Source organism: Rana temporaria, chromosome 4 (assembly GCF_905171775.1).
Source record: "Rana temporaria chromosome 4, aRanTem1.1, whole genome shotgun sequence".
NCBI classification, from domain to species: domain Eukaryota; kingdom Metazoa; phylum Chordata; class Amphibia; order Anura; family Ranidae; genus Rana; species Rana temporaria.
In genome coordinates, this window is record NC_053492.1 from 465,442,797 (window position 1) to 465,468,827 (window position 26,031).

Here is a 26,031-nt window from a genome sequence, read left to right on the forward strand (position 1 = left end):
GAATAACGCCTCAATGTGAAAGGGGCCTTAGTGTTAAAAAAATAGTAGACAGTTTTGGACAAGTCTTTTATTAAAAATCTTCTTCTTCCTCTGGTCTTCCTCCATCTTCTCCCGCCATCTTTGATCTTCTCCTTCTCCCTCTGCTTTTGCTTCCGCTCTTCTTCTGTCTTCTTTGTCCGATGTTCTTCTTCCTCTGACATCGCTCCCGCCAACGACCCTCCTCCGATGCTGCGTCCCGCTGATCTGTCGGCGCTGATGTCCTGCATTTCTTACATAGCGCCGGGGGTGTGTAATCGGATTACATCATCCGGAGGCCACGCCCCCTTGTGATGTCATGGACCCATCATGCCCCGGTAAAAAACGCGCGTCGAGCCTAAGGTGTGCTTCATCAGTCATTTTCTATTCTATCAAGATCTTTTTGTAATTCACCACAAGGGGGAACTGGCGTCTCGATTCATCATTTCTTGGTGGCTCAGACAAATTACTGTTCATGCCTATGACCTTAATATTAAGGGTCGCTATTTTCTGCCAAAGGACTCTAATGTAGATTTTCTAGTGCTTCTTGTGCTTTTTGGCATCAGGGAACTATTTCTCAGATTATTAAGGCTGCCACCTGTAGCTGGATTCAGAGACGCCACTGCAACTTTAAGGCGGCGTAGCGTATCATATTTACGTTACGCCGCCTTAAGTCAGAGAGGCAAGTACTGTATTCACAAAGTACTTGCCTCCTAACTTACGGCGGCGTATCGCAAATGGGGCCGGCGTAAGCGCGCCTAATTAAAATTAGGATGAGAGGGCGTGTTTTATGTTAATGGAGGGTGACCTGACGTGATTGACGTTTTTTACGAACGGCGCATGCGCCGTCCGTGTACATATCCCAGTGTGCATTGCTCCAAAGTACGCCGCAAGGATGTATTGGTTTCGACGTGAACGTAAATCACGTCCAGCCCTATCCACTACTTACGCAAACGACGTAAAATTTTCACATTTCGACGCGGGAACGACGGCCATACTTAACATTGACTAGTCCAGCTATTTGATGGAATAACTTTACGCCTGAAAATGCATTACATAAACGGCGTATCTTTACTGCGACGGGCGCACGTATGTTCGTAAATAGGCGTATCTAGTAATTTACATATTCTACGCCGAACTTAACGGAAGCGCCACCTAGCGGCCAGCCTAAATATTGCACCCTAAGATACGACGGCGCAGGCTGTCGTATCTTAGATAGGTTTAAGTGTATCTCAGTTTAAGAATACACTTAAACTTACAACGGCGCAGATTCCGAATTAGGTACGCCTCATGTACGCCTCATATAGCAGGGGTAACTTTACGCCGGGAAAAGCCTAACGTAAACAGCGTATCTGTACTGCGTCGCCCGGGCGTACGTTCGTGAATTGGCGTATCTAGCTGATTTACATATTTCTAGGCGTAAATCAGCGTACACGCCCCTAGCGGCCAGCGTAAATATGCAGTTAAGATCCGACGGAGTAAGGGATTTACGCCGGTCGGATCTAATACAAATCTATGCGTAACTGATTCTAAGAATCAGGCGCATAGATACAACGGCTCGGACTCAGAGTTACGACGGCGTATCTGGAGATAACTCGTACGAGAATCCGGGCCTAAATATGCAATCACTTGATATGGGATCTGGTTTAAAGATTTACAGACCTGTGGTCAAGGGATATACTGTATACGCCATTCCTTCACTATTTCACATCTTCATTTACAGCAATTGCTTCATTTCTTTTTTAAAGGTTATGAAAAGATAAAATTTCGTGTCGTAGAGTACGGTGAACCTCTGACACGGCTTATCATTAGACATGACTGAGCAGAGAGTTCGAAAAGTGCAATGTCTAGTACTGTGCAATAATATCTCCCCAGCCTTCAATATGTCATCCTGTTGAACCTCGGGTCCGCTTGTATGACATACAACGTCAGAAGTGATTAGGATCAATGTCTGACATTACAAGGTAAAGTTCTAGACACTCAGCAAATTGTAAGGAGAGTGATGAATAGACTGAACTGCCATTGGTGCTCAAGTCTCCAGCATCTGATATATTGGGAAATGTATTGTGAAGTGATGCCGAGCAATCTTTCATGCAGGAGATGCACATGAGCAAATCTTTTCACTTTTCTCTTTAATAATACTTCATCTGCAGATATGTTTCTGATTATAAGTCTGGCCACATTTTAGAGCTGCAGGGCAAGAATAGAATATTACAGTGATTCCAGCTAAACGTTATAGTTATAGATTTATTACTTTGATGATTGACTCTTGCCGTTGCAATTACAGAGGTTTTATCAGGCTTGACAGCAGGGCTGGACTGGGAGAAAAACTTGGCCCTGGACTTCATCTAGACTGGCCCACTTTGACAGGTGACAAGTCTCTCCCATGATGGCCGGGAAAACCCCCCCCACCCGGCCACCCAAGCCAGCCACCCAAGGCCCCCCCTTTCACTAGCCATTCTACATTATTTCTCTTATAATGGGGAAGCTAGACATTTCACCCAGGTCAAAGAATCTCCCAGGCCATAGCTGTTGAGTCAGCTGTCTGTCCCCTCCCCAATGCTCCTTCTGGTCCCCCTGTGCTCCTCTGTCCCCCCCCCATGCTTCTCTGTCCCCCTGCACCTCTGTCCCCCCCACTCCTCTGGTCCCCCCCATGCTTCTCTGGTCCCCCCCATGCTTCTCTAATCCCCTCCATGCTCCGCTCGTCCCCACATTCTCCTCTGGTCCCCCGCATGCTCCTCTGGTCTTCCCCATTCTGCTCTGATTCCCCGCATGCTTCTCTGGGCCTCCTATGCTCCTCAATTTCCCCCTATGCTGCTGTGGTCCCCCATGTGCTCCTCTGGTCCCCCTGTGCTCCTCTGTCCCCCCGCACCTCTGTCCCCCCGCTCCTCTGGTCCCCCCATGCTTCTCTGGTCACCACATTCTCCTCTGGTCCCCCGCATGCTCCTCTGGTCCTCCCCATTCTGCTCTGATCTCCCGCATGCTTCTCTAGGCCTCCTATGCTCCTCAATTTCCCCCTATGCTGCTGTGGTCCCCCATGTGCTCCTCTGGTCCCCCTATGCTCCTCTCTCCCCCCCCATGCTGCTCTGGTCCCCCATATGCTCACCCCCCCATGCTGCTCTGGTCCCCCATATGCTCCTCCCCCCCATGCTGCTCTGGTCCCCCATATGCTCATCACCTCAAATACCACCAAAATAAAGTTCTATTTGTGGGGAAAAAAAATTATTTGGGTACAACATCGCACGACTGCGCAATTATGAGTTAAATCGACCCAGTGCCCTATCGCAAAAAATGGCCTGGTCATTGGGCAGCTAATTCTTCCGGGGCTGAAGTGGTTAAAGTGGTTGTAAAGGCATATAATGCATGAAGGTAAAAAAATCTTCTGTGTGCAGCAGCTTCATCAGCCCCCCTAAAACTTACCAGAGCCTGATTCAGATCCAGCGATGTGCACGAGAGCCTTGGCTCTCTCGGGTCTCTCCCTCCTAAATTTGCTGAAACATTAGCGGTAGCTATTGGTTCCCACTACTGTCAATTACAGCCAGTGAGCCAATGAGGGGAGAGCATGCTCCTCTCGTCCTCCCCATTCTGCTCTGATTCCCTGCATGCTTCTCTGGGCCTCCTATGCTCCTCAATTTCCCCCTATGCTGCTGTGGTCCCCCATGTGCTCCTCTGGTCCCCCTATGCTCCTCTCCCCCCCCATGCTGCTCTGGTCCCCCATATACTCACCCCCCCCATGCTGCTCTGGTCCCCCATATGCTCCTCCCCCCCCATGCTGCTCTGGTCCCCCATATGCTCATCACATCAAATACCACCAAAATAAAGTTCTATTTGTGGGAAAAAAAATTGTTTGGGTACAACATCGCACGACTGCGCAATTATGAGTTAAAGCGACCCAGTGCCCTATCGCAAAATATGGCCTGGTCATTGGGCAGCCAATTCTTCCAGGGCTGAAGTGGTTAAAGTGGTTGTAAAGGCATATAATGCATGAAGGTAAAAAATCTTCTGTGTGCAGCAGCTTCATCAGCCCCCCTAAAACTTACCAGAGCCTGATTCAGATCCAGCGATGTACACAAGAGCCTTGGCTCTCCCGGGTCTCTCCCTCCTCATTTGCTGAAACATTAACGGTAGCCATTGGTTCCCACTACTGTCAATTACAGCCAGTGAGCCAATGAGGGGAGAGCAGGGGCGGAGCCGAGCCACGGGCCATGTGTGAATGGACACACAGAGCAGCAGCTCGAGAGCGAACCTGCTCGGGTGCCCCCATAGCAGGCTGCTTGCTATGGGGGCACTTGGCAGGAGGGAGGGGCCAGTACCCTGGTGAGGGACACGAGAAGAAGAGGATCGGGGCTGCTCTGTGCAAAACCATTACACAGAGCAGGTAAGTATGACTTGTTTGTTATATTTAAACAAAAAAAATCTGCCTTTAATATCCTTTTAATCCAGGGAACAAATTAAATCAACTGCAAACTAGTTATAGACCATTGCAATTCCGTTAATGACCAAAAATGACTCTTCATGCTAGTTAACTTGGAGGTGATGCAGACTACATTGCTCATCTTCTCAAGGGGATTTTCTAAACCTTAGAAATACCTCCTTAACTCCATGGTTGGGGAGTCTACCTTCCTGCCAATTAGTGGCGACCAATCCACAAAGCCCCTGTTCTTTCCAGCCTCTGACTGTTTGCATCACTGCCCCCTCTCATCATTGTGAGCCCAGTGGCTGCCACTGGTCTCTGAATTGTATATGATGAATGATGTTGGACTGCCCATCCACATTCTTGAATGGAAAATAGGAGGACCTGTGGACTACCCCTCTTGCCAGTGTGGGACCAATGGCTGCCACTGGTAACTGCATTTTACATGATGACATTGGACTGCCCATCCACATTCCAAGATGGAAGAGAGGGGGAATTGTGGACCCTTTCCTCTCACCAGTCTGGCGCAAATTGCTACTGTTGACTCTGCACTCTGTGCATTCTATTCTGTTGAATTGGCCATCCACATTCCAAGATGACAGAGAGGAGGACTAGTGGATTGCTGATTTTGCCAATTTGGGACCAGTGGCTACAGCTAGCCCCTGCACTGTACATGATGGCACTTAACCAGGCCCGGATTTACTCCCTTTGTCGCCCCAAGGCCGGGTCCTTCAATGCCGCCCTCGTCTACGCAGTACAGGGGGGACATTATCTGCCGGCGGACTTTTTCGGCAGGATACTGAGATGCATTGAGAAGCGGAGGGGGGGTGGGGGACTGGGATTGGTACTGCCGAAAATGACACTGAGAACCTGGGGGGGTTGCTGCCAAAAATGACATTGAGCATTGGGGGGTGCTGCTGCCAAAAATGACAAAATGACATTGAGAACCGGGAGGGGGGTTGCTGCTGCCGAGAACCATCTCACCTCCTCTTCCCTCTGTTTTCTCTCCTCTCACCATCCGCATGACAGGGGGAATTAACTCCCAAAATGAAAGTGAAAGTGTCCTCTCCTCTCAGCCACAGTGCCGCCCCTGCACCCACTGCCACCCCGAGGCCTGGCCTTGTTGGCCTTGTCTGGAATCTGGCCCTGCACTTAACTGATCATTCATACTCCAGGATGGAAGATAGGAGGACTGGGGTACAGCTCCCTCTGCCAGTGTGGTGCCAACAGCTACCACTGGTCTCTGCATTCTGCATGATGACGTTGGACCTCCCATCCACATTTTGGGATGGAAGAAAGAAGGACTGGTGTGCTGGCTGCCACAGGACCATGGTGAGAGAGAGGTTAGGGGTGAAGAGAAGGAGAGAGAGATAAGGGATGGTGGGATACAGCGATCAGGGGTGGTGAGAGAGAGAGAGAGATAAAAGGTAGTGAGAGAGAGATCAGGGGTGGTGAGAGAGATCAGAGGTGGAGAGAGAGAGAGATCAGGGGTGGAGGGAGCGAGTGATCAGGGTTGGAGGGAGAGAGTGAGAGAGATCAGAGGTGGGAAGAGAGATCAGGGTGGAGAGAGAGAGAGAGAGATCAGAGGTGGTGAGTGAATGAGAGAGAGAGATCAGAGGTGAGAAGAGAGATCAGGGGTGGAGAGAGAGAGATCAGAGGTGGTGAGAGAGTTGAGAGACCAGGGGTGGAGAGAGAGATCAGGGGTGGAGAGAGATTGTGGGGGGCGAGGGAGAGAGAGAGATCAGAGGTGGAGAGAGAGATCGGGGTGGAGAAAGAGAGATCAGGAGTGGAGAGAGAGGGAGAGATCAGGAAAGGAGAGAGAGATCAGGAAAGGAGAGAGAGATCAGGGATGGAGAGAAAGAATAGGGAGAGAGAGAGAGAGAGAGAGAGAGAGAGAGAGAGAGAGATCAGGGGTGGAGAGAGAGAGAGAGATAAGGGGTGGAGAGAGAGAGATCAGAGAGAGAGAGAGAAAGATCAGGGGTGAAGAGAGATATTAGAGGTAAGGAGAGAAATAATAGGGAGAGAGAGAGAGATCAGGGATGGGGGAGAGAGATCAGGGTTAGAGAGAGAGATCAGGGTTAGAGAGAGAGATCAGGGGGAGAGAGAGAGATCAGGGGTGGGGGAGAGATCAGGGATGGAGAGACAGAGAGATCAGAGGTGGAGAGAGAGATATCAGAGAGAGAGAGAGAGAGAGAGAGTGAAAGATCAGGGGTGTAGAGAGAGAGAGATTAGAGGTAAGGAGAGAGAGAGATCAGGGATGGGGGAGAGAAATCAGGGTTAGAGAAAGAGAGAGAGAGAGAGATCAGGGATGGGAGGAGAGAGATCAGGGGGAGAGAGGGAGAGTTTAGGGGTGGAAGGAGAGAGAGAGATACGGGTTGGGGGGAGATCAGGGGTGGGGAGAGAGATCAGGGATGGGAGAGTGATCGGTGGTGGGGGGAGAGAGAGATCAGGGGTGGGGGGAGAGAGAGATCAGGGGTGGGGGGAGAGAGAGATCAGGGGTGGACGGAGAGAGAGATCAGGGGTGGGGGGAGAGAGAGATCAGGGGTGGGGGAGAGCGAGGTAGAGAGTTTAGGGGTGGAAGGAGAGCGATCAGGGGGAGAGAGAGAGATCCAGGTTGGGGGGGGGAGATCAGGGGTGGGGAGAGAGATCAGGGATGGGGGAGAGATCAGGGGTGGGGGGAGAGAGAGATCAGGGGTGGGAGGATAGAGAGATCAGGGGTGGGGGAGAGAGAGATCAGGGGTGGGGGGAGAGAGAGATCAGGGGTGGGGGGGAGAGAGAGATCAGGGGTGGGGGGGAGAGAGAGATCAGGGGTGGGGGTAGAGAGAGATCAGGGGTGGGAGTAGAGAGAGATCAGGGGTGGGGGGAGAGAGAGATCAGGGGTGGGGGGAGAGAGAGATCAGGGGTGGGGGGAGAGAGAGATCAGGGGTGGGGGTAGAGAGAGATCAGGGGTAGGGGTAGAGAGAGATCAGGGGTGGGAGTAGAGAGAGATCAGGGGTGGGGGGAGAGAGAGATCAGGGGTGGGGGGAGAAAGAGCTCAGGGGTGGGGGAGAGAGAGATCAGGGGTGGGAGGAGAGAGAGATCAGGGGTGGGTGGAGAGAGAGATCAGGGGTGGGGGAGAGAGAGATCAGGGGTGGGGGAGAGAGATCAGGGGGAGAGAGAGAGAGATCAGGGATGGGGGAGAGATCAGGGATGGGGTAGAGAGAGATCAGGGGTGAGAGGAGAGAGAGATCAGGGGTGGGAGGAGAGAGAGATCAGGGGTGGGAGGAGAGAGAGATCAGGGGTGGGGGTAGAGAGAGATCAGGGGTGGGGGTAGAGAGAGATCAGGGGTGGGAGGGTAGAGAGAGATCAGGGGTGGGAGGAGAGAGAGATCAGGGGTGGGAGGAGAGAGAGATCAGGGGTGGGGGAGAGAGAGATCAGGGGTGGGGGAGAGAGAGAGATCAGGGGTGGGGGGAGAGAGAGATCAGGGGTAGGGGAGAGAGAGATCAGGGGTCGGGGAGAGAGAGATCAGGGGTGGGAGGAGAAAGAGATCAGGGGTGGGGGGTAGAGAGAGATCAGGGGTGGGGGGAGAGAGAAAGATCAGGGGTGGGAGGAGAGAGAGATCAGGGGTGGGGGGAGAGAGAGAGATCAGGGGTAGGGGGATAGATTGGGGGGGAGATCGGGGGGAGAAGAGAGAGATTACTAAAAATGAAATGCTGTTTTATGTGCCATCTAGTGGGTTTTACAAAGGAATACATGGAGTAGTCACAAGTGGGGGGACTCGGGGAGCTGTCTGTCAATGTCCTGCTGGGGTTAGCTGACTCTCTGCCAGCCGGTTCCCAGACAGCGATGGAGACACTCCTGCCCTTTAAATGTTAAATGCTAACATTGTATTGGAGCGGAGATATAATCTAGGAAATAAATCCCGGTGATGTGTTGATAGATATTCCGTATAGAAGGATTGCCATGCAGCAGGCCAGTGTGGCAAATCTGGAACGGATAGTCTGGCTGAGGGATTTATGACACCGATCTGCAGCTCAGAGCAATAATAGGAATATTTCTCACAGCCTTTATTAGGTCTTCCATTCTCCAGCCTGCAAATGCATTTCCAAGAAATCACAATTGTTTTTAATAATGAGAAACCCGCAAACGATGTCTCCATTTTCCTCTAACTGGATCAGTAATTCAAACTGATGTCCCTCTCAATAAGGGACCTTGCCATGACTATATAATGCTAGAGCCCTAATGAGCATTGCCGGCAGAGAGGTGCACCATGGAAGGACCCGGCTTGTCGTAGAGGAGAGCGTTCTTCTTCACAAGGCCGGTCTCGCCGAAGAGTTTCACTTTTCTGCACGGGCAATTTAGTCATGGCGGATATTTCCCATAAAAAATAGACCAGACTCGTTATGTAAAGGGAGGTAATGAATTCAATGATTACCCACAAACTTGGCCCAGAAGCCGAATCCTTGTGAATCATTGCTGGCCTAGGAATACGTTATTGTTTTTTTTTTTTTATCCCTAACAGAGCGGTTGAGGGTTTTCGGTCCAACTAAATTTAATATTTTAGGCTGGGAGTTAAAGCGATAATAAACCCAAAAGCAAACATGTATTATCTTGCAGCTTACCAATTCTTATTCCCTGTCTACGCGATCGTTTTTTCCATCGGAATAAACTCTGACGGGTTTTTCCTACGGAAGTCCGCTCAAGCTGTCAGGGACACACCAAATTCCGACTGTCAAAAACGCGGTGATGTACAACACTACGACGAGCCTAGAAAAATTAAGTTCAATGCTTCCGAGCATGCGTCTATAGATACGCCGCGTAAATTCAAAGCTGCGCCGGCGTATCTTCTTTCTGTATTCAGAAAGCAAGATACGCCGAAATTAGCCTAAGATCCAAATGGCATATGTCTCTTACATAAAAGGGGGGGAACCAATGCGCAAAACCACAACTAACCTAGGGTAACCTAACTAATAAACAAAGTGTATAAATAAATAAACAAATATATGCAGCAGCCACTACATGAAAGTGCTCACGCACCAATCAGCATATAAGAAAGAGGGGGTGTAGTGGCGCTTGCAGTAAATAAATAAATAAAATAGACAAGTCTCTTACGCCGTCGTATCTTAGGGTGCATATTTACGCTGGCCGCTAGGTGGCGCTTCCGTAGTTTTCGGTGTAGAATATGCAAATGACCTAGATATGCCGATTCACAAACGTACATGCGCCCGGAGGAATTTTTTACGTGGTTTGCGTAAGGCTTTTCCGGCGTAACGTTGCTCCTGCTTCTATGAGGCGTACGCAATGTTAAGTATGGACGTCGTTCCCGCTTCGAATTTTGAATTTTTTACGGCGTTTGCGTAAGTCGTTCGCGAATAGGGCTTTGCTTAAATTACGTCCACGTCGAAAGCATTGACGATTTGCGGCGGAATTTCGAGCATGCGCACTGGGATTCTTTCACGAACGGCGCATGTTCGTTAAAGACGTCATTTACGTGGGGTCATGTTTTATTTACATAAAACACGCCCACCTCTTGCAAATTTGAATTCGGCGCGCTTACGCCAGCTGATTTACGCTACGCCGCCGCAACTTACGGAGCAAGTGCTTTGTGAATACTGCACTTGCCCGTCTAAGTTGCGGCGGCGTAGGGTAAATAACATACGATACGCCCGCACAAACTTACGGCGGGCTACTTGAATCTAGCCCAACATATTCTTTTTCTAACTCGAAATTATCCGATGAAAAGATTCTGTCTGACTTTTTCCATCGGAAATTCCGATCGTGTGTACGAGGCATTAGATGTGGTGGATGCATTCATTTTGCTATTTTAGGCTTTCTTTCCTTTTATTTTCATTCAGTGATCCAGCCAGGAAGTATGTTATTTTTCAAAAGAACAAGCTCTCCTGCAAATGTATCAGATACATAATAAGCAAAGGAGGATTGTGGGACTGTCATGGATATGCAATAAAGTCTGGCAGCTTACCTGTCTCATGTGTTCATTAGAGGCCTGACCCCCTTTCTGGCTGTCTTTTATCACCTTCCTCCCTGTATGGCTCCACCCTAGGCCATCCCAGGAAGCCTATATTAACCACTGCACTGCTAGTCTGTTTTGCTGTTCAATCTTTGTTTGTAGCTTGTTCCTGTCTGCAGTGTGTTATGTTTACCTTCCTGTGTACCGAACTTGGCTCGTCTCTGACTTCTCCTGTTTGCCTGTTTCTCTGACCCTTGGCCTGTTCCTTGATTACCCTTGTCTGCCTGTTGCCCCGACCTCGGCTTACCCATCACTATCGCTTGTCCTGGTTGCTGCTTCCCCTCTCTCCCTGCGGAGCGTGACCTTGGGGACCCCAGGGGTCGCGACCTGGATCCAGCTGTGGCGAAGGCCATCCTCACCACCAGAGGCTCTGGTGAACACAAAGCTGGGTCTTAGGCCCCGTACACACGGTCTGACAAACCGATGAGAATTGTCCGACGGACCGTTTTCATCGGTTCACCTCTGAAGTGGCCGTACGGCCTGATATGTGTACACACCGTCAGTCCAAAAACCGATCGGGTCAGAACGCGGTGACGTAAAACACACGACGTGCTGAATAAAACAAAGTTCAATGCTTCCAAGCATGCGTCGACTTGATTCTGAGCATGCGCGGGTTTTGAACCAATGCTTTTCTGTACTAACCATCGCTTTGGTCCGATGGGGCAGCGGTCCATCGGTTCGGTTTTGAAGCATGTTTTAAAATTTTGGACAACAGACCGATAGCCTATACACACGGTCGGTTTGGTCCGATGAAAATGAACTTTGGTTCATTCTCATCGGACCAAACCAACCGTGTGTACGGGGCCTTAGACTCCGCACCCTGGGGAATCTTGGGCTCACGCTTCCTCTCTGATCGCAGCAGTCGGCCATAGGGTTGGTCCACTACCCTGTGGTGCATCCCTGACCCCAACGGGGTGCACTTGTCACCTGGCCACCGGTGACCTGACAGGGACCTTTAAGGCGCACAAGAAACCAAAATATAAAAAAATAGAAATTTAATAAAGATAACATTTATGATTGAATACATAGAACAATTCATATATTGGATCATTGAAATATACAAACAAAAGTGCACATCTGATTAATCTCTACATGTTTCGACATTTGGTGGCTTCTTCAGGAGATCTTTAACAGCAGGCACAGTATATAAGATGATCACTAAAATGAAACATACATATTAAAAAATAATAATAATAATACACAGAAATGTATATAAAGCTCCAGATTGGACAGAATGCAACACAACTCATGCGCTGGCCTAGACACTGACTTGTGTATTCAAGGTGGCACTGGCCCCTTGTGACGTCACCAACCCAGCATGCACCTTAAGCCGTTGCCTTTTAAGCCAGTTATTTTGTCAGTATATTTTTTAATTGCTGGAGGAAACAAAAAAAAAATTCACACATCTGCATGAACTAGAACAAGAATCTCTTGGTTGTAAGGCAAGTATGTGTCTTTGGGGCATTCAGGAGAGTATCTGCATTTTTGGTTAAATTATCTCTGTCTTTAGCCATACAGACTGATATTGTTTTATGCCTATGAACTGCTAACTGGCCTTTGTAAGGTGCATTCTTGACTTTCCACCAAATTCTTGACCACTTGGACATCAAACAGAAGGACTAAACATCCGATCACAACTGTGACATATGGAAACTCAAAAAAGAATAGACACTGGTCAACCTTCTATTTCTTATAGACCATCTATTGACCACTGGTCATTTGCTGATAGAGTGGAACCTCGGATTATGAGCATAATCCGTTTCAGGAGAATGCTCGTAATCCAAAGTACTTGCATATCAAAGCGAGTTTCCCCATTGAAGTCAATGGAAACAAAGATAATTCTTCCACATTGACTTCAATGGGATGCAATACCGCATTAGGCCAGAGGCCGGGGGGGCGCTGGAGAGCCTCGGAAAAGGCCCGAGGACACTTCGGATGACCTCGGAAAGATATCCTACCTAAAATTTGCCAAGGTCAGCCGTGCTGTCCTCTGGCTTTTCTGTGCATTTCCGAACGGCGCTGATCGGCGACGTTGGGCTGACTTCAGTGTCCCCCCACCTCAGGCATAAAGCGGTACTGCACACAACTTTTGCCTTAAACATGCTCGTTTTGCGACACAACACTCGCAAACCGAGTCACGATTTTTAAAAATACAGTGCTCGTATTGCCAAGCGCTCGTTAACCGCATTACTCGCAATCAGAGGTTCCACTGTATACTTTTGACCACCAGCCATGTTATTGACCCCTTGAATAGTCCCATTGACCCCTAGTGGTCAATAATGGCCACGTTGGGAACCCTGTCCTAAATGGTCGCTTCAGATGTTTAAAGTCTGTCGTTGTTGTTGTGCACGTTTTTGGTTGTGGTCGTCTAATAACCTTTGGAGCCAGTTATTTTGTCAGTATATATTTTTTAATTGTTGGAGGAAACAAACACCTGTAAAATAATTCCAAACATCTGGAGAACACGCAACTCCCATGCAGATCGTGAACTAAAACAAGAATCTGATGTTTGCAAGACAAGTATGTGTCTTTAGGGCATCATCACACATTTGAAGAGAAGCCAACTAGTGCATATTCTGTATCTTTAGTTAAAATATCTCTGTCTTTAGCCATAAAAACTGATATTGTTTTATGCCTATGAATTGCCAACTGGCCTTTGTAAGGTGCGTTCTTGACTTTCCACCAAATTCTTGACCAATTGGACATCAAACAGAAGGACTAAACCGTCGATCACGACTGTGACATATGGAAACTCAAAAAATAATTGACCCTGGTCAACCTTCTATTGCTTATAGACCATCTATTGACCACTGGTCATTTCCTGATATACTTTTGACCCCCAGCCACGATATTGACCCCTTGAACAGTCCCATTGATCCCTAGTGGTCAATATTGACCACTTTGGGAATCGTGTCCTAGCTGGTCACTTTAGTTGTAGAAAGTCTGCCGTTGTTGTTGTGCAAGTTTTTGGTTGTGGTCGTCTCATAATCTGTTTTGGAGCCAGTTATTTTGCCAGGATATTTTTTTTAATTGTTGGAGGAAACAAACACCTCTAAAAAATTCCAAACATCTGGAGAACACGCAACTCCCATGCAGATCGTGAACTAAAACAAGAATCTGATGTTTGCAAGACAAGTATGTGTCTTTAGGGCATCATCACACATTTGAAGAGAAGCCAACTAGTGAATATTTTGTATCTTTAGTTAAAATATCTCTGTCTTTAGCCATAAAAACTGATCTGTTTTATGCCTATGAACTGCCAACTGGCCTTTGTAAGGTGCGTTGTTGACTTTCCACCAAATCCTTGACCACTTGGACATCAAACAGAAGAACTAAATCGTCGATCACGACTGTGACATATGGAAACTCAAAAAATAATTGACCCTGGTCAACCTTCTATTGCTTATAGACCATCTATTGACCACTGGTCATTTCCTGATAAACTTTTGACCCCCTAGCCATTATTGACCTCTTGAATAGTCCCATTGATCCCTAGTGGTCAATATTGACCACTTTGGGAACTGCGTCCTAAATGGTGGCTTCAGTTGTGGAAAGTCTGCCGTTGTTGTTGTGCAAGTTATTGGTTGTGGTTGTCTCATAAACTGTTGAGCCAATTATTTTGCTGGCATATTTTTTTAATTGTTGGAGGAAAGAAACACCTGCAAAAAAATCTCACACATCTGGAGAACACGCAACTCCCATGCAGATCATGAACTAAAACAAGAATCTCATATTTGCAAGACAAGTATGTGTCTTTAGGGCATTCATCACACATTTGAAGAGAAGCCAACTAGTGAATATTCTGTATTTTTGGTTAAATTATCTCTGTCTTATATTATCTCTGACTGATATTGTTTTATGCCTATGAACTGCCAACTGGCCTTTGTAAGGTGCGTTCTTGACTTTCCACCAAATCCTTGACCACTTGGACATCAAACAGAAGAACTAAACCGTCGTTCACTACTGTGACATATGGAAACTCAAAAAATAATTGACCCTGGTCAACCTTCTAGTGCTTATAGACCATCTATTGACCACTGGTCATTTCCTGATATACTTTTGACCCCCTAGCCATGTTATTGACCCCTTGAATAGTGCCATATATCCCTAGTGGTCAATATTGACCACTTTGGGAACTGCGTCCTAAATGGTGGCTTCAGTTGTGGAAAGTCTGTTGTGCAAGTTATTGGTTGTGGTTGTCTCATAAACTGTTGAGCCAATTATTTTGCTGGCATATTTTTTTAATTGTTGGAGGAAAGAAACACCTGCAAAAAAATCTCACACATCTGGAGAACACGCAACTCCCATGCAGATCGTGAACTAAAACAAGAATCTCATATTTGCAAGACAAGTATGTGTCTTTAGGGCATTCATCACACATTTGAAGAGAAGCCAACTAGTGAATATTCTGTATTTTTGGTTAAATTATCTCTGTCTTATATTATCTCTGACTGATATTGTTTTATGCCTATGAACTGCCAACTGGCCTTTGTAAGGTGCGTTCTTGACTTTCCACCAAATCCTTGACCACTTGGACATCAAACAGAAGAACTAAACCGTCGTTCACTACTGTGACATATGGAAACTCAAAAAATAATCTCACACAAATGCGTAGCCACATTTTTTAAAGACAATGGGCCAGATTCAGGTAGGAGATATGACGGCGTATCTCCAGATACGCCGTCGTATCTCTGAGTGTGCGGCGTCGTATCTATGCGCCTGATTCTTAGAATCAGATACGCAGAGATTTGACTAAGATCCGACCGGCGTAAGTCTCTTACGCCGTCGTATCTTAATTGCATATTTACGCTGGCCGCTAGGTGGCGCTTCCGTCGATATACACATGAAATATGCAAATGAGGTAGATACGCCGATTCAGAAACATATGTCCGCCCAGCGCATTTTTTTACGTCGTTTACGTTAGGCTTTTTCCAGCGTAAAGTTACCCCTGCTATATGAGGCGTATCCTATGTTAAGTATGGACGTCGTTCCCGTGTCGAATTTTGAAAATTTTACGCCGTTTGCGTAAGTCGTCCGTGAATGGGGCTGTGTGTAATTTACGTTCACGTCGAAAGCATTGGCTTTTTGCGGGTTAATTTGGAGCATGCGCACTGGGTTATTTTCACGGACGGCGCATGCGCCGTTCGTCAAAAACGTCATTTACGTGGGGTCATGTTTTATTAACATAAAACACGCCCACCTCTTCACAATTTGAATTAGGCGCGCTTACGCCGGCAGATTTACGCTACGCCGCCGTAACTTAGGGTGCAGGTTCTTGGTGAATACAGCACTTGCCTCTCTAAGTTACGGCAGCGTAGCGTATCTGAGATACGCTACGCCCGGAGAAAAATAAGCCAATCTACCTGAATCTATCCCAAGGGCTCTTATGCCATGTACACACGATCCGATTTTCCATCAGAAAAACCTTGGATGTTTTTTCTGACGAAATTCCGCTCAAGCTTGGCTTGCATACACACGGTCACACACAAGGTCTCTGAACTTTTGACCGTCAAGAACGCGTGACGTACAACACTACGACGAGCCAAGAAAATTAAAGTTCAATGCTTCCGAGTATGCGTCAAATTGTTTCCGAGCATGTGTCGGGAATTTTGCGCGTCGGAATTTCGGCAGACGATCGGAATTCCCGTCTGAAAATGTGAGAATCAGCTCTCAAATTTTTGTTGGCGGAAATTCCGACAGGAAAAGTCCGATGGAGCTTACACACGGTCAGAATTTCCGACCAAAAGCTCACATCAGACTTTTGCTGGCGGAATTTCCGACCGTGTGTACGCGGCATTAGGGTTCAATGTCAACTGTATCCAGCAGACTATTGTAATGCTGTTTTTTGTCTCAGCTTCTACATCCTCCTCATGGCTGTCCTGAAATCACAGTAACTTCCAGAGCAGCAATGCCGAGCAATCATTCAAATCAGGTGTCGACCGTGTAGACTTACTTTTGTTTTTGTTGAGTGTTCGAAGGTAAGTGCTGCACCAAAAAATGGTGTTTACCCCAATGTTTTCTCTTTTCCATGCAACATAAAAATATTTGGTAGGCTACGAGAAACGATGAAACTAAACATCTTATGGCTTTCCTACTTTAGCTAAAGCATGTTTATTTTATCTCTACTTAGGAGTGGACAGATGAGATTTTTAGTCTGGCAACAAACCTGCTGGCACAGAACATGTCCCGAGACGCATTTCTGGAAAAAGCGTAAGTAGCTTTCAATATTTACTGCTAGCGAGGTCGCAGCTCCTTTCCAAGCTAATTTCCTTTTTCTTTTGTTAGACTTTGTAACCTCTATTGTTTATGCTGAAGTAAGATGTCGCTGCTATAAACATTGCTTTTCCTCCTGGAAGTGTCTGAGAGGACGGACGGATTTAGAAGGGAAGAAGACAGGGTGGTGTCCAATGTTCTAAACCTTTAGAATTTATGCTCTGTGCTCTGTGGGCCAGATCCACAGCCAGCCAGCGCAACGTAACTTTTCCATTTAAGTTACACTGCCGCAAAGTTGCCAAGTTAGGTGCCGATCCACAAAGCACTTACCTGGAATTTTGCGGCGGTGTAACTTAAATCCGTCCGGCGCAAGGCGGGCCAATTCAAATGGGCGAGTCCCATTTAAATTAGGCGCGCTCCCGCGCCGGACGTACTGCGCATGCTCCGTCTGGTAACTTACCCGACGTGCATTGCGCTAACAGACGTCGCTCCGACGTCATTTGCTTAGACGGTAACGTAAATGGCGTCCAGCGCCATTCACGGACGTCTTACGCAAACGACGTAGAGTTTGGATTTTTCGACGCGGGAACGACGGCCATACTGAAAAGGGCTTAGTCAAATAGGACTCAGCCCTATTTTTACACGGCGTAACTCGACGTAAACGACGTAGAATTAGCGCGACGGGCCCATCGGAACGTTCGTGGATCGCCGTAAGTGTTCATTTGCATATTCTAGGCCGGCCGCAATGGCCTCGCCACCTAGCGGCCGGCCTAGAATTCCATCCTTAAGATCCGACAGTGTAATTCAATTACACATGTCGGATCTTCTGCCTATCTATGGTAAACTGATTCTGTGGATCAGTTCCATAGATAGAAACAGGGATACGACGGCGTATCAGTAGATATGCCGGCGTATCCCTTTTGTGGATTACCCCCTGTATTCCTGGTGCCCCTGAGGCCTGGGGCCGACATGCGGCCCTTTGGCACTTATCGTACAGCCCTTCCGTGCCCCTGCATACATCAATCTGTGTTTTCCTAAACTAGGTGCTTACTCAGGCCAGTGAGGGAAAAATATTCTTTACATGGGACTCCAGTCGTTAAAGTGGAAAAAAAAAATCTAAGCTTAACCACTTCAGCCCCAGAAGAATTGGCTGCCCACTGACCGGGCCATTTTTTGTGATATGGCACTGCGTCGCTTTAACGGACAATTGCGCGGTCGTGCGACGTTGCACCCAAACAAAATTGACGTCCTTTATTTTCCCGCAAATAGAGCTTTCTTTTGTTGGTATTTGATCACCTCTGCAGTTTTTATTTTTTGCGCTATAAACAAATGAAGAGCGACAACTTTGAAAAAAAAGCAATAAATATCAACATAAATATCCCCCGAAAATATATAAAAAAACTTTTTTTTCCTCAGTTTAGGCCAATATGTATTAGTCTCTCGCGCAGGCCAGGATCGCCGCTGGGCACACGCGATCGCTCGTTACAGAGCAGGGACCGGGAGCTGTGTGTGTAAACACACAGCTCCCGGTCCTGTCAGGCCCCGTACACACGACCGAGTTTCTCGGCAGAATTCAGCCAGAAACTCGATCGGAGCTGAATTCCGCCGAGAAACCCGGCCGTGTGTACACTTTCGGCCGAGGAAGCCGACGAGTTCCTCGTCGAGCCAAATAGAGAACATGTTCTCTATTTCCTCGTTGTTCAATGAGGAAAGTTGGCTCGCCGAGATCCTCGGCGGCTTCACACAGAACTCGACGAGCAAAACGATGAGTTTTGCCCGTCGAGTTCCTCGGACGTGTGTACGGGGCCTCAGGGAGAGAAATGCTGATCTTCTGTTCATACAATGTATGAACAGCGATCAGTCATTTCCCCTAGTGAGGCCACCCCCCTACAGTTAGAAAACACCCAGGGAACATACTTAACCCCTTCCCCACCCCCTAGTGTTAACCCCTTCCCTGCCAGTGGCATTTTTATAGTAATCCAATGCATTTTAATAGCACTGATCGCTATAAAAATGCCAATGGTCCCAAAAATGTGTCAAAAGTGTCCGCCATAATGTCGCAGTACCGGAAAAAAACGCTGATTGCCGCCATTACTAGTAAAAAGAAAATATTGATAAAAATGCCATAAAAATACCCCCTATTTTGTAAACGCTATAACTTTTGCGCAAACCAATCAATAAACGCTTATTGCGTTTTTTTTTTTACGAAAAATATGTAGAAGAATACGTATCGGCCTAAACTGAGGAATTTTTTTTTTTTTTATATCTTTTTGGGGGATATTTATTATAGCAAAAAGTAAAAAATATTATTTTTTTTCAAAATTGTCACTGTATTTTTTGTTTATAGCGCGAAAACTAAAAACCGCAGAGGTGATCAAATACCACCAAAAGAAAGCTCTATTTGTGGGGAAAAAAGGACGCCAATTTTGTTTGGAAGCCACGTCGCACGACCGCGCAATTGTCAGTTAACCCGACGCAGTGCCGGATCGCAAAACGTGCTCTGGTCTTTGGGCAGCAATATGGTCCGGGGGTTAAGTGGTTAAAAAAATAAATAAAAAATTACCGGACTTCCGCTCTAAAGTGGAACTAAACAAAAAAATCTGATCAAATAGAATTTTTTTTAAATGTAAAACACTAGAGAGGGTGGTTAAAGGAGTGTAACAATGAACATCTGGTAGGGTACAGGGCGTTGCATGCCGTCTCTATATGTTCTACTTCTTCGGTATATAGGTCTGCTGTAAACAGCTTTGAAATGATAAAGGTTTTTTGATATAACATTCATGACACAATTCACCGTTGAGACTCGGCTGTTTCAATTTACACAGCATGATGGCATCTTTTATTGATGCTCAGTGCTTCTTACCATCACCAGAGCACAGAGCTTGCTCAGCTTTCAGCTAATTAGATCCAAGTTCCTGTACTTCCCTTTCACTGTCAGGTAGCCATTGTGGCCATTCAAAAATGGAAATTGAAGCACCACACCAATGTTAAAGAGGAGTTCCACCCAAAAATGGAACTTCCTCTTAACCCACTCCTCGCCCCCTTACATGCCACATTTGGCATGTAATTTTTTTGGGGGGGGGGGAGTGGGGGCTTCAGGAGAAGGGGACTTCCTGTCCCACTTCCTCCTTCCGCCGAGGGGCTGCAAAGGCGATTAAGCTTAATCGCCGCAGCCCCTCCCTGTAGGCGATCGACTAGGACACGTCAGGTCCCAGGCGATCGCCTGTCCAATCAAACAGGGCAGCGCCGTGCCGCGCGCATGCGCAGTGCCGCTCGCGCATGCGCAGTGGGTGTCCGGCCGTGAAGCCGAAAGCTGTCACGGCCGGGTGCCCACAGTGACAATGAAGACGCCGGCCGGGGAGGGGGGGAGAGGAGCGGACCCCCGGCCGGCGCGTCGCTGGAACACTGGAGCAGGTAAGTGTCAGTTTCTTAAAAGCCAGCAGCTACACTTTTTGTAGCTGCTGACTTTTAATAAACTTAAAAAATGGGTGGAAAACCCCTTTAAAGTGGAGTTCCACCCATAAATGTAACATTACATCAGTAGTTTTAAAAAAATGTCATTAATCCTTTACGAAAAAAATTTTTTTAGATGCTTTCAAACTGTTGTTGCTAGGCAGAATAGTTAATCTTCCCACTTCCTGCACCTAGGTGCTTAATGCTTCCTAACCTACACCGCACAGACTCCTGGGAATGTAGTGGGTATAACTTTCCAGGAGTCTGTGCACTCCCCAGTCTCAAAGAATCATGTGACTTGGACAGTACAGGTGCTGAAACCTGATCTGACACTGCTTGTGCAGCACTGAGCATGTGCGAGATTTGCAAGGCTGAAATCCAGGAAGTCATACAGTCTGGCTTCATGATGCCCACACTTAAGATGGCCCCAGTCAATTTCTATTTTATAAAGTGTCTAAATGCTGTCACAACCTAACAAAACTGACCTTAGTTTACAGGCTAACTGTAGTAGAATACATTAAGCTTGTGTATTACAGGGGTATTTATATTTAAAAAGTGAAATTGTGGCCGGAACTCTGCTTTAAGCGGTTCAGATACAACTTTATTCCAATAAAAGTCAGAGGGACGATCCAAAGAATAGTCTTCCGACTCTTTTTGGAATACAGTCGTATACGGGAGACCTCTTAGCAGTAGTGCGGTGCTCCAGTTTCCATCTTTGTTATATAACGCCACAAACCAAAGAGATCCTCTGGGGTGTAGACGCCGCCTGCCTGAAAACCAGATGACCTACATTAGTGATGGCAAACCTTGGCACCCTAGATGGTTTGGAACTATATTTCCCATGATGCATCATCTTGAGCATCATGGGAAATCTAGTTCCAAAACATCAGGGGTGTCAAGGTTCGCCATCACTGGCCTACATCAACATCAATATAGTGGAACCTCGGATTACGAGCATAATCCGTTCCAGGAGAATGCTCGTAATCCAAAGTACTCGCAAATCAAAGCAAGTTTCCCCATTGAAGTCAATGGAAACTAAAATAATTTGTTCCACATTGACTTCAATGGCATGCAATACCACATGTGGCCAGAGGTGGGGGGGGGGGTGGCGCCAGAAAACCTCGGAAACACACGGAAAGGCCCAAGGACAGCTTAGCTGACCTCGGAAAAACCTTGGAAAGGCTCGGGACCAGAGTATATTGATATACTCTATTGATCGTGGCTAAACCCCCCCCCCCCCCCCGTGTCAGGGCCGTCTTTAAGGCAGGGAAAAAAGGGGCAGCTGTCATTGTCCCTTGAAATTTTAGTCCTGTGCTGTGTCCTGATATCTCAGTGTGAAGTGCTGCTACTAATGCTGCCCAGCTCTGCCCTATTGTTGTGTACAAATGACTTACCTACAGACCCTGGGGCAAATTTCCCGCGTCGTATCTTTGTTTTGAATCCTCAAAACAAGATACTTCGGCGTCCGCTGGGTGGCGTTCCCGTCGTTTTCCACGTCGGGTATGCAAATTAGCTATTTCCGACGATCCACAAACGTACGCGCGTCCGTCGCATTCTTTTACGTCGTCTCTAGTTGGCTTTTTTCGGCGTATAGTTAAAGCTGCTATTTGGTGGCGTACGCAATGTTAAGTATGGTCGTCGTTCCCGCGTATCATTTTAAAAATTTTATTTTGTTTGCGTAAGTCGTCCGTGAATCGGGCTGGACGTAATTTACGTCCACGTCAAAACAATGACGTCCTTGCGACGTCATTTAGCGCAATTTAGGAACGGAGCATGCGCATTTCGTTTGGCGCGGGGACGCGCTTCATTTAAATGAAACACGCCTCCTACTCGCCAATTTGAATTACGCGTAGTTATGCCGCGAGAGATGCACTATGCCGCCGTAACTTACGGCGCAAATTCTTTCTGGATTCGCAGATAAAAAAAGTAAGTTACAGCAGCGTAGCGTATCTCACATACGCTGCACCCATGCAATTCTACGTGGATCTGCCCCCCCTGTGTGTACATGTAAATAACGGGATCATTCATATGTAAATATAGGTGGAATTCATATGTAAATAGCTGAGGTCGGCGGCATTGATATGTAAATAAAGGCGACATTCATATGTATATCATGCCCCTCTGCAGTGAAGAGATGATGTGCTGTAACCTCTAGCAACCAATCAGTGAGCAGTATTACTGTACAGTAATCTCTAGCAACCAATCAACACAAAGAAATCATGTGCTGTAACCTCTAGCAACTAATTAGCAAACTGTAATGTGTGCTGTAACCTCTAGCAACCAGTCAGTAATTGGTAATGATATACTGCAACCTCTAGCAACCAGTCAGTAAGTGATAATGATATGCTGTAACCTCTAGCAACCAGTCAGTAAGTGGTAATGACATGCTGTAACCTCTAGCAACCAATCAGTAAGTGGTAATGATATGCTGTAACCTCTAGAAACCAATCAGTAAGTGGTAATGATATGCTGTAACCTCTAGAAACCAATCAGTAAGTGGTAATGATATGCTGCAACCTCTAGCAACCAGTCAGTAAGTGATAATGATATGCTGTAACCTCTAGCAACCAATCAGTAAGTGGTAATGATATGCTGTAACCTCTAGCAACCAATCAGTAAGTGGTAATGATATGCTGTAACCTCTAGAAACCAATCAGTAAGTGGTAATGATATGCTGTAACCTCTAGCAACCAATCAGTAAGTGGTAATGATATGCTGTAACCTCTAGCAACCAATCAGTAAGTGGTAATGATATGCTGTAACCTCTGGCAACCAATTGCAATCACTGCCTGATCTGATACAGTAAACTGATCTTAAGTCTAGCTGATCTTTATTGTATGTCTCAGAGCAGGTGGAGAGCAAAATTGCATGGGGGGCCAAGAAAAATTTTGCCCAGGGTCCAATCAACATTGGCCTGGATTCAAGAAGCAATTGCGCCTGTGTAACCATAAGTTACACAGCGCAATTACTTACTTGCCCCGGCGTAACGAATGTTCCTGATTCAGGAACCTCGTTACGCCCACTGCAGCCTAAGATATGCGCGGCATAAGGCTCTTATGCCCGCATATCTTAGGCTGCATTCTTGCGATGGCCGCTAGGTGGCGTTCCCGTTGTGCTCAGCGTATAGTATGCAAATTGCATACTAACACCGATTCACAACGTTGCGCGAGCCCTGCGTACGCAATTTACGTCGTTTCCGTACGGCGGTTTTCGTGTAAGGCTGCCTCTGCTATTAGCAGGGGCAGCCAATGTTACGTATACCCGTCGTTCCCGCGTCGCGAAATTTGAAATTTACGTAGTTTGCGTAAGTGAATCGCGAATGGCGCTGGACGCCATTCACGTTCACTTTGAAGCAAATGATGTCCTTGCGATGTCATTTGCCGCAATGCACGTCGGGAAAGTTTCCCGACGGAGCATGCGCTCTACGCTCGGCGCGGGAACGCGCCTAATTTAAATGATTCCCGCCCCCTACGGGATCTTTTAAATTGCGCGCGCTTACGCCGGGCATTTTGCCGGTGCGCCCACGCAATTTACGGAGCTACTGCTCCGTGAATCAAGGGCAGCGCAGTAAATTTGCGGGGGCGCAGGGCAAAAACGCTGCCCTGCGCCTCCGTAAAAATAGCGCAATTCTACCTGAATCCAGCCCATTAAAGACGGCCTCCCCGTGTGCATGAAACCTTAAGATCATTCAGAAAATTAAAAAAAAAATTGTAGGCCAGCTATCCTTCGAAGGTAAACGCCGCTTGAAAGCGAGGGACACTGGGTGGTCAGGCTACGCCCCCAAGTTAGCTGAATTGTAATATTTCAACATTCTAATGGGTTTAAATCTCTTTATATAAACAAATTCATAATGTGTGTTCAGTGGCCTTGAAGAGCATGATAAATGACTCCAATCAGAATGGAAACAATATAGAGAAACCAAGAATATGTTCAAAGGGATCCCTATCGGCGTTGTTTACACAACCTTGTGCCGCGAAACCCGATGGCAGCGAATATTCCCACTCACATTATATACAAGATGAATGTAAATATTTGCATTATATTCAACGTTCTTTTTTTAAATTGCGCATGTTGTGCCAATATCGCCTGAATCGATGCCAGAATGTGTAGAGGTGCCGATCACGTAGGAGGAGATCGGGATTCTGAAGCCACAAGCTCTATATCAAGGATAGAGAGCCGGTCCCATTCCCAGCCCTGCAATCTACAGCAGAAATGCCTGCTATAATTACATAGACAATCATCTGCTGGAGACGATCGTCCCCCCGAGGGTGCTCGCCCCTGAATGTACCGCTCTCACCTCGTCCACTCGTAGTCATGATCAGCAATTTGTGCCTTGTCAGGAAGAGCGGACCAATCTCCTGCCGCTAAATATTTATTCACAGGAAGAATGCACTGAGATTGGCTTCCATGCATGGCAATGGTACTTAGGGCCAGATTCACGTACAAGAGCGCCGGTGTAACGTAACCCGTTTACGATACACCGCCGCAAGTTTCCAGTTTTAGTGCCCGATCCACAAAGCACTTACCTGGAAACTTGCGGCGGTGTATCGTAAAGACGTCCCGCGCCGGACCTACTGCGCATGCTCCGTTTCGCAATTCCCGTCGTGCTTTGCGCAGTGTCGTCATTTTTCCGAACGGCGACGCGCGTAGCGTAATTCCGTATACCCGGACGGCTTACGCAAACGACGTTCATTTTTAAATTTCGACGGCCATACTTTATACAGCAATACGATTGCTGTGTAAAGTTAAGGCAGGTCAAATAACGACTAACTTTGCGACGGGAAACTAGACTAGCGGCGACGTAGCGAATGCGAAAATCCATCGTGGATCGCTGTAACTCCTAATTTGCATACCCGACGCTGGTTTATGACGCAAACTCCCCCCAGCGGCGACCGCGGTATTGCATCCTAAGATCCGACAGTGTAAAACAATTACACCTGTCGGATCTTAGGAATATCTATGCGTAACTGATTCTATGAATCAGTCGCATAGATAGAAACAGAAATACGACGGCGTATCAGGAGAAACGCTGTCGTATCTCTTTTGTGAATCTGGCCCTTATTGTATTGTCAAATGGTCAGATGAAACGTACACCAATTTTTTTTAATAAAGTTTAATATTTTCTACAGTGTGAATTTAAACAAAAAGTGTATCTAAACACAAATGTAATATATTGCAGCTTACCAATCCAATGTGGTGGCTGCATTAGTATTTTGTTTTTATTTTTTTATATTTTTATATATACAATGAAACCTCAGATTAGCGAGTAATGCGGTTAACGGGCGTTTTGCAATACGAGCAATTATTTTTAAAAAATCCTGACTCGGTTTGCGAGCGTTGTCTCGCAAAACGAGCAGGATTCAAGTCTCTGCGGTGTGCATTACCGCATTTGGCCTGAGGTGCGGGGGCGCCGGAGCTGTTCAGAGCCGTTCAGAAATACTCAGTTCCCGAGCCTTTCTGGAGGTTTCCGAATGCAGCCGAAGGTCTCCCAGTATTTCCGAGTCTCTCTGGCGCCCCACCCCCCCCTCTGGCCACATGCTGTATTGCATGCAATAGAAGTCAATGTGGAACAAATTATTTTTGTTTCCATTGACTTCTATGGGGAGACTCGCTTTGATATGCGAGTGCTTTGGATTACAAGCATTCTCCTGGAATAATCCAAGGTTCCACTATATATATATATATATATATATATATATATATATATATATATATATATATATATATATATATATATATATACACACAATACCACAGTATAGCTGATTCCTTTACACAGAAACACATCTGATGTGGCACTCATTTTCTTGAGGGCAGGGATTGATGTGCATGTACAATATATATGTAAAGTCCTGCATTAATAGACGTCGCTATATAAGTACCTATAATGAATAATAAACCAGATAAGGGGACATGGTATTAAAGGGGT

At 46.8% G+C, this 26,031-nt stretch overlaps 1 protein-coding gene across 1 annotated transcript in view; it reads left to right on the plus strand.

Moving 5' to 3' along the window:
- The window catches only part of PLCB1 (phospholipase C beta 1), an 825,411-nt gene that overhangs the window by 475,079 nt on the left and 324,301 nt on the right, over nucleotides 1-26,031 (plus strand). The window contains exon 5 of the mRNA XM_040351701.1: nucleotides 16,567-16,646. Within this exon, the coding sequence (XP_040207635.1) occupies nucleotides 16,567-16,646 (80 nt within the window). The remainder of the gene's footprint in view (nucleotides 1-16,566; nucleotides 16,647-26,031) is intronic.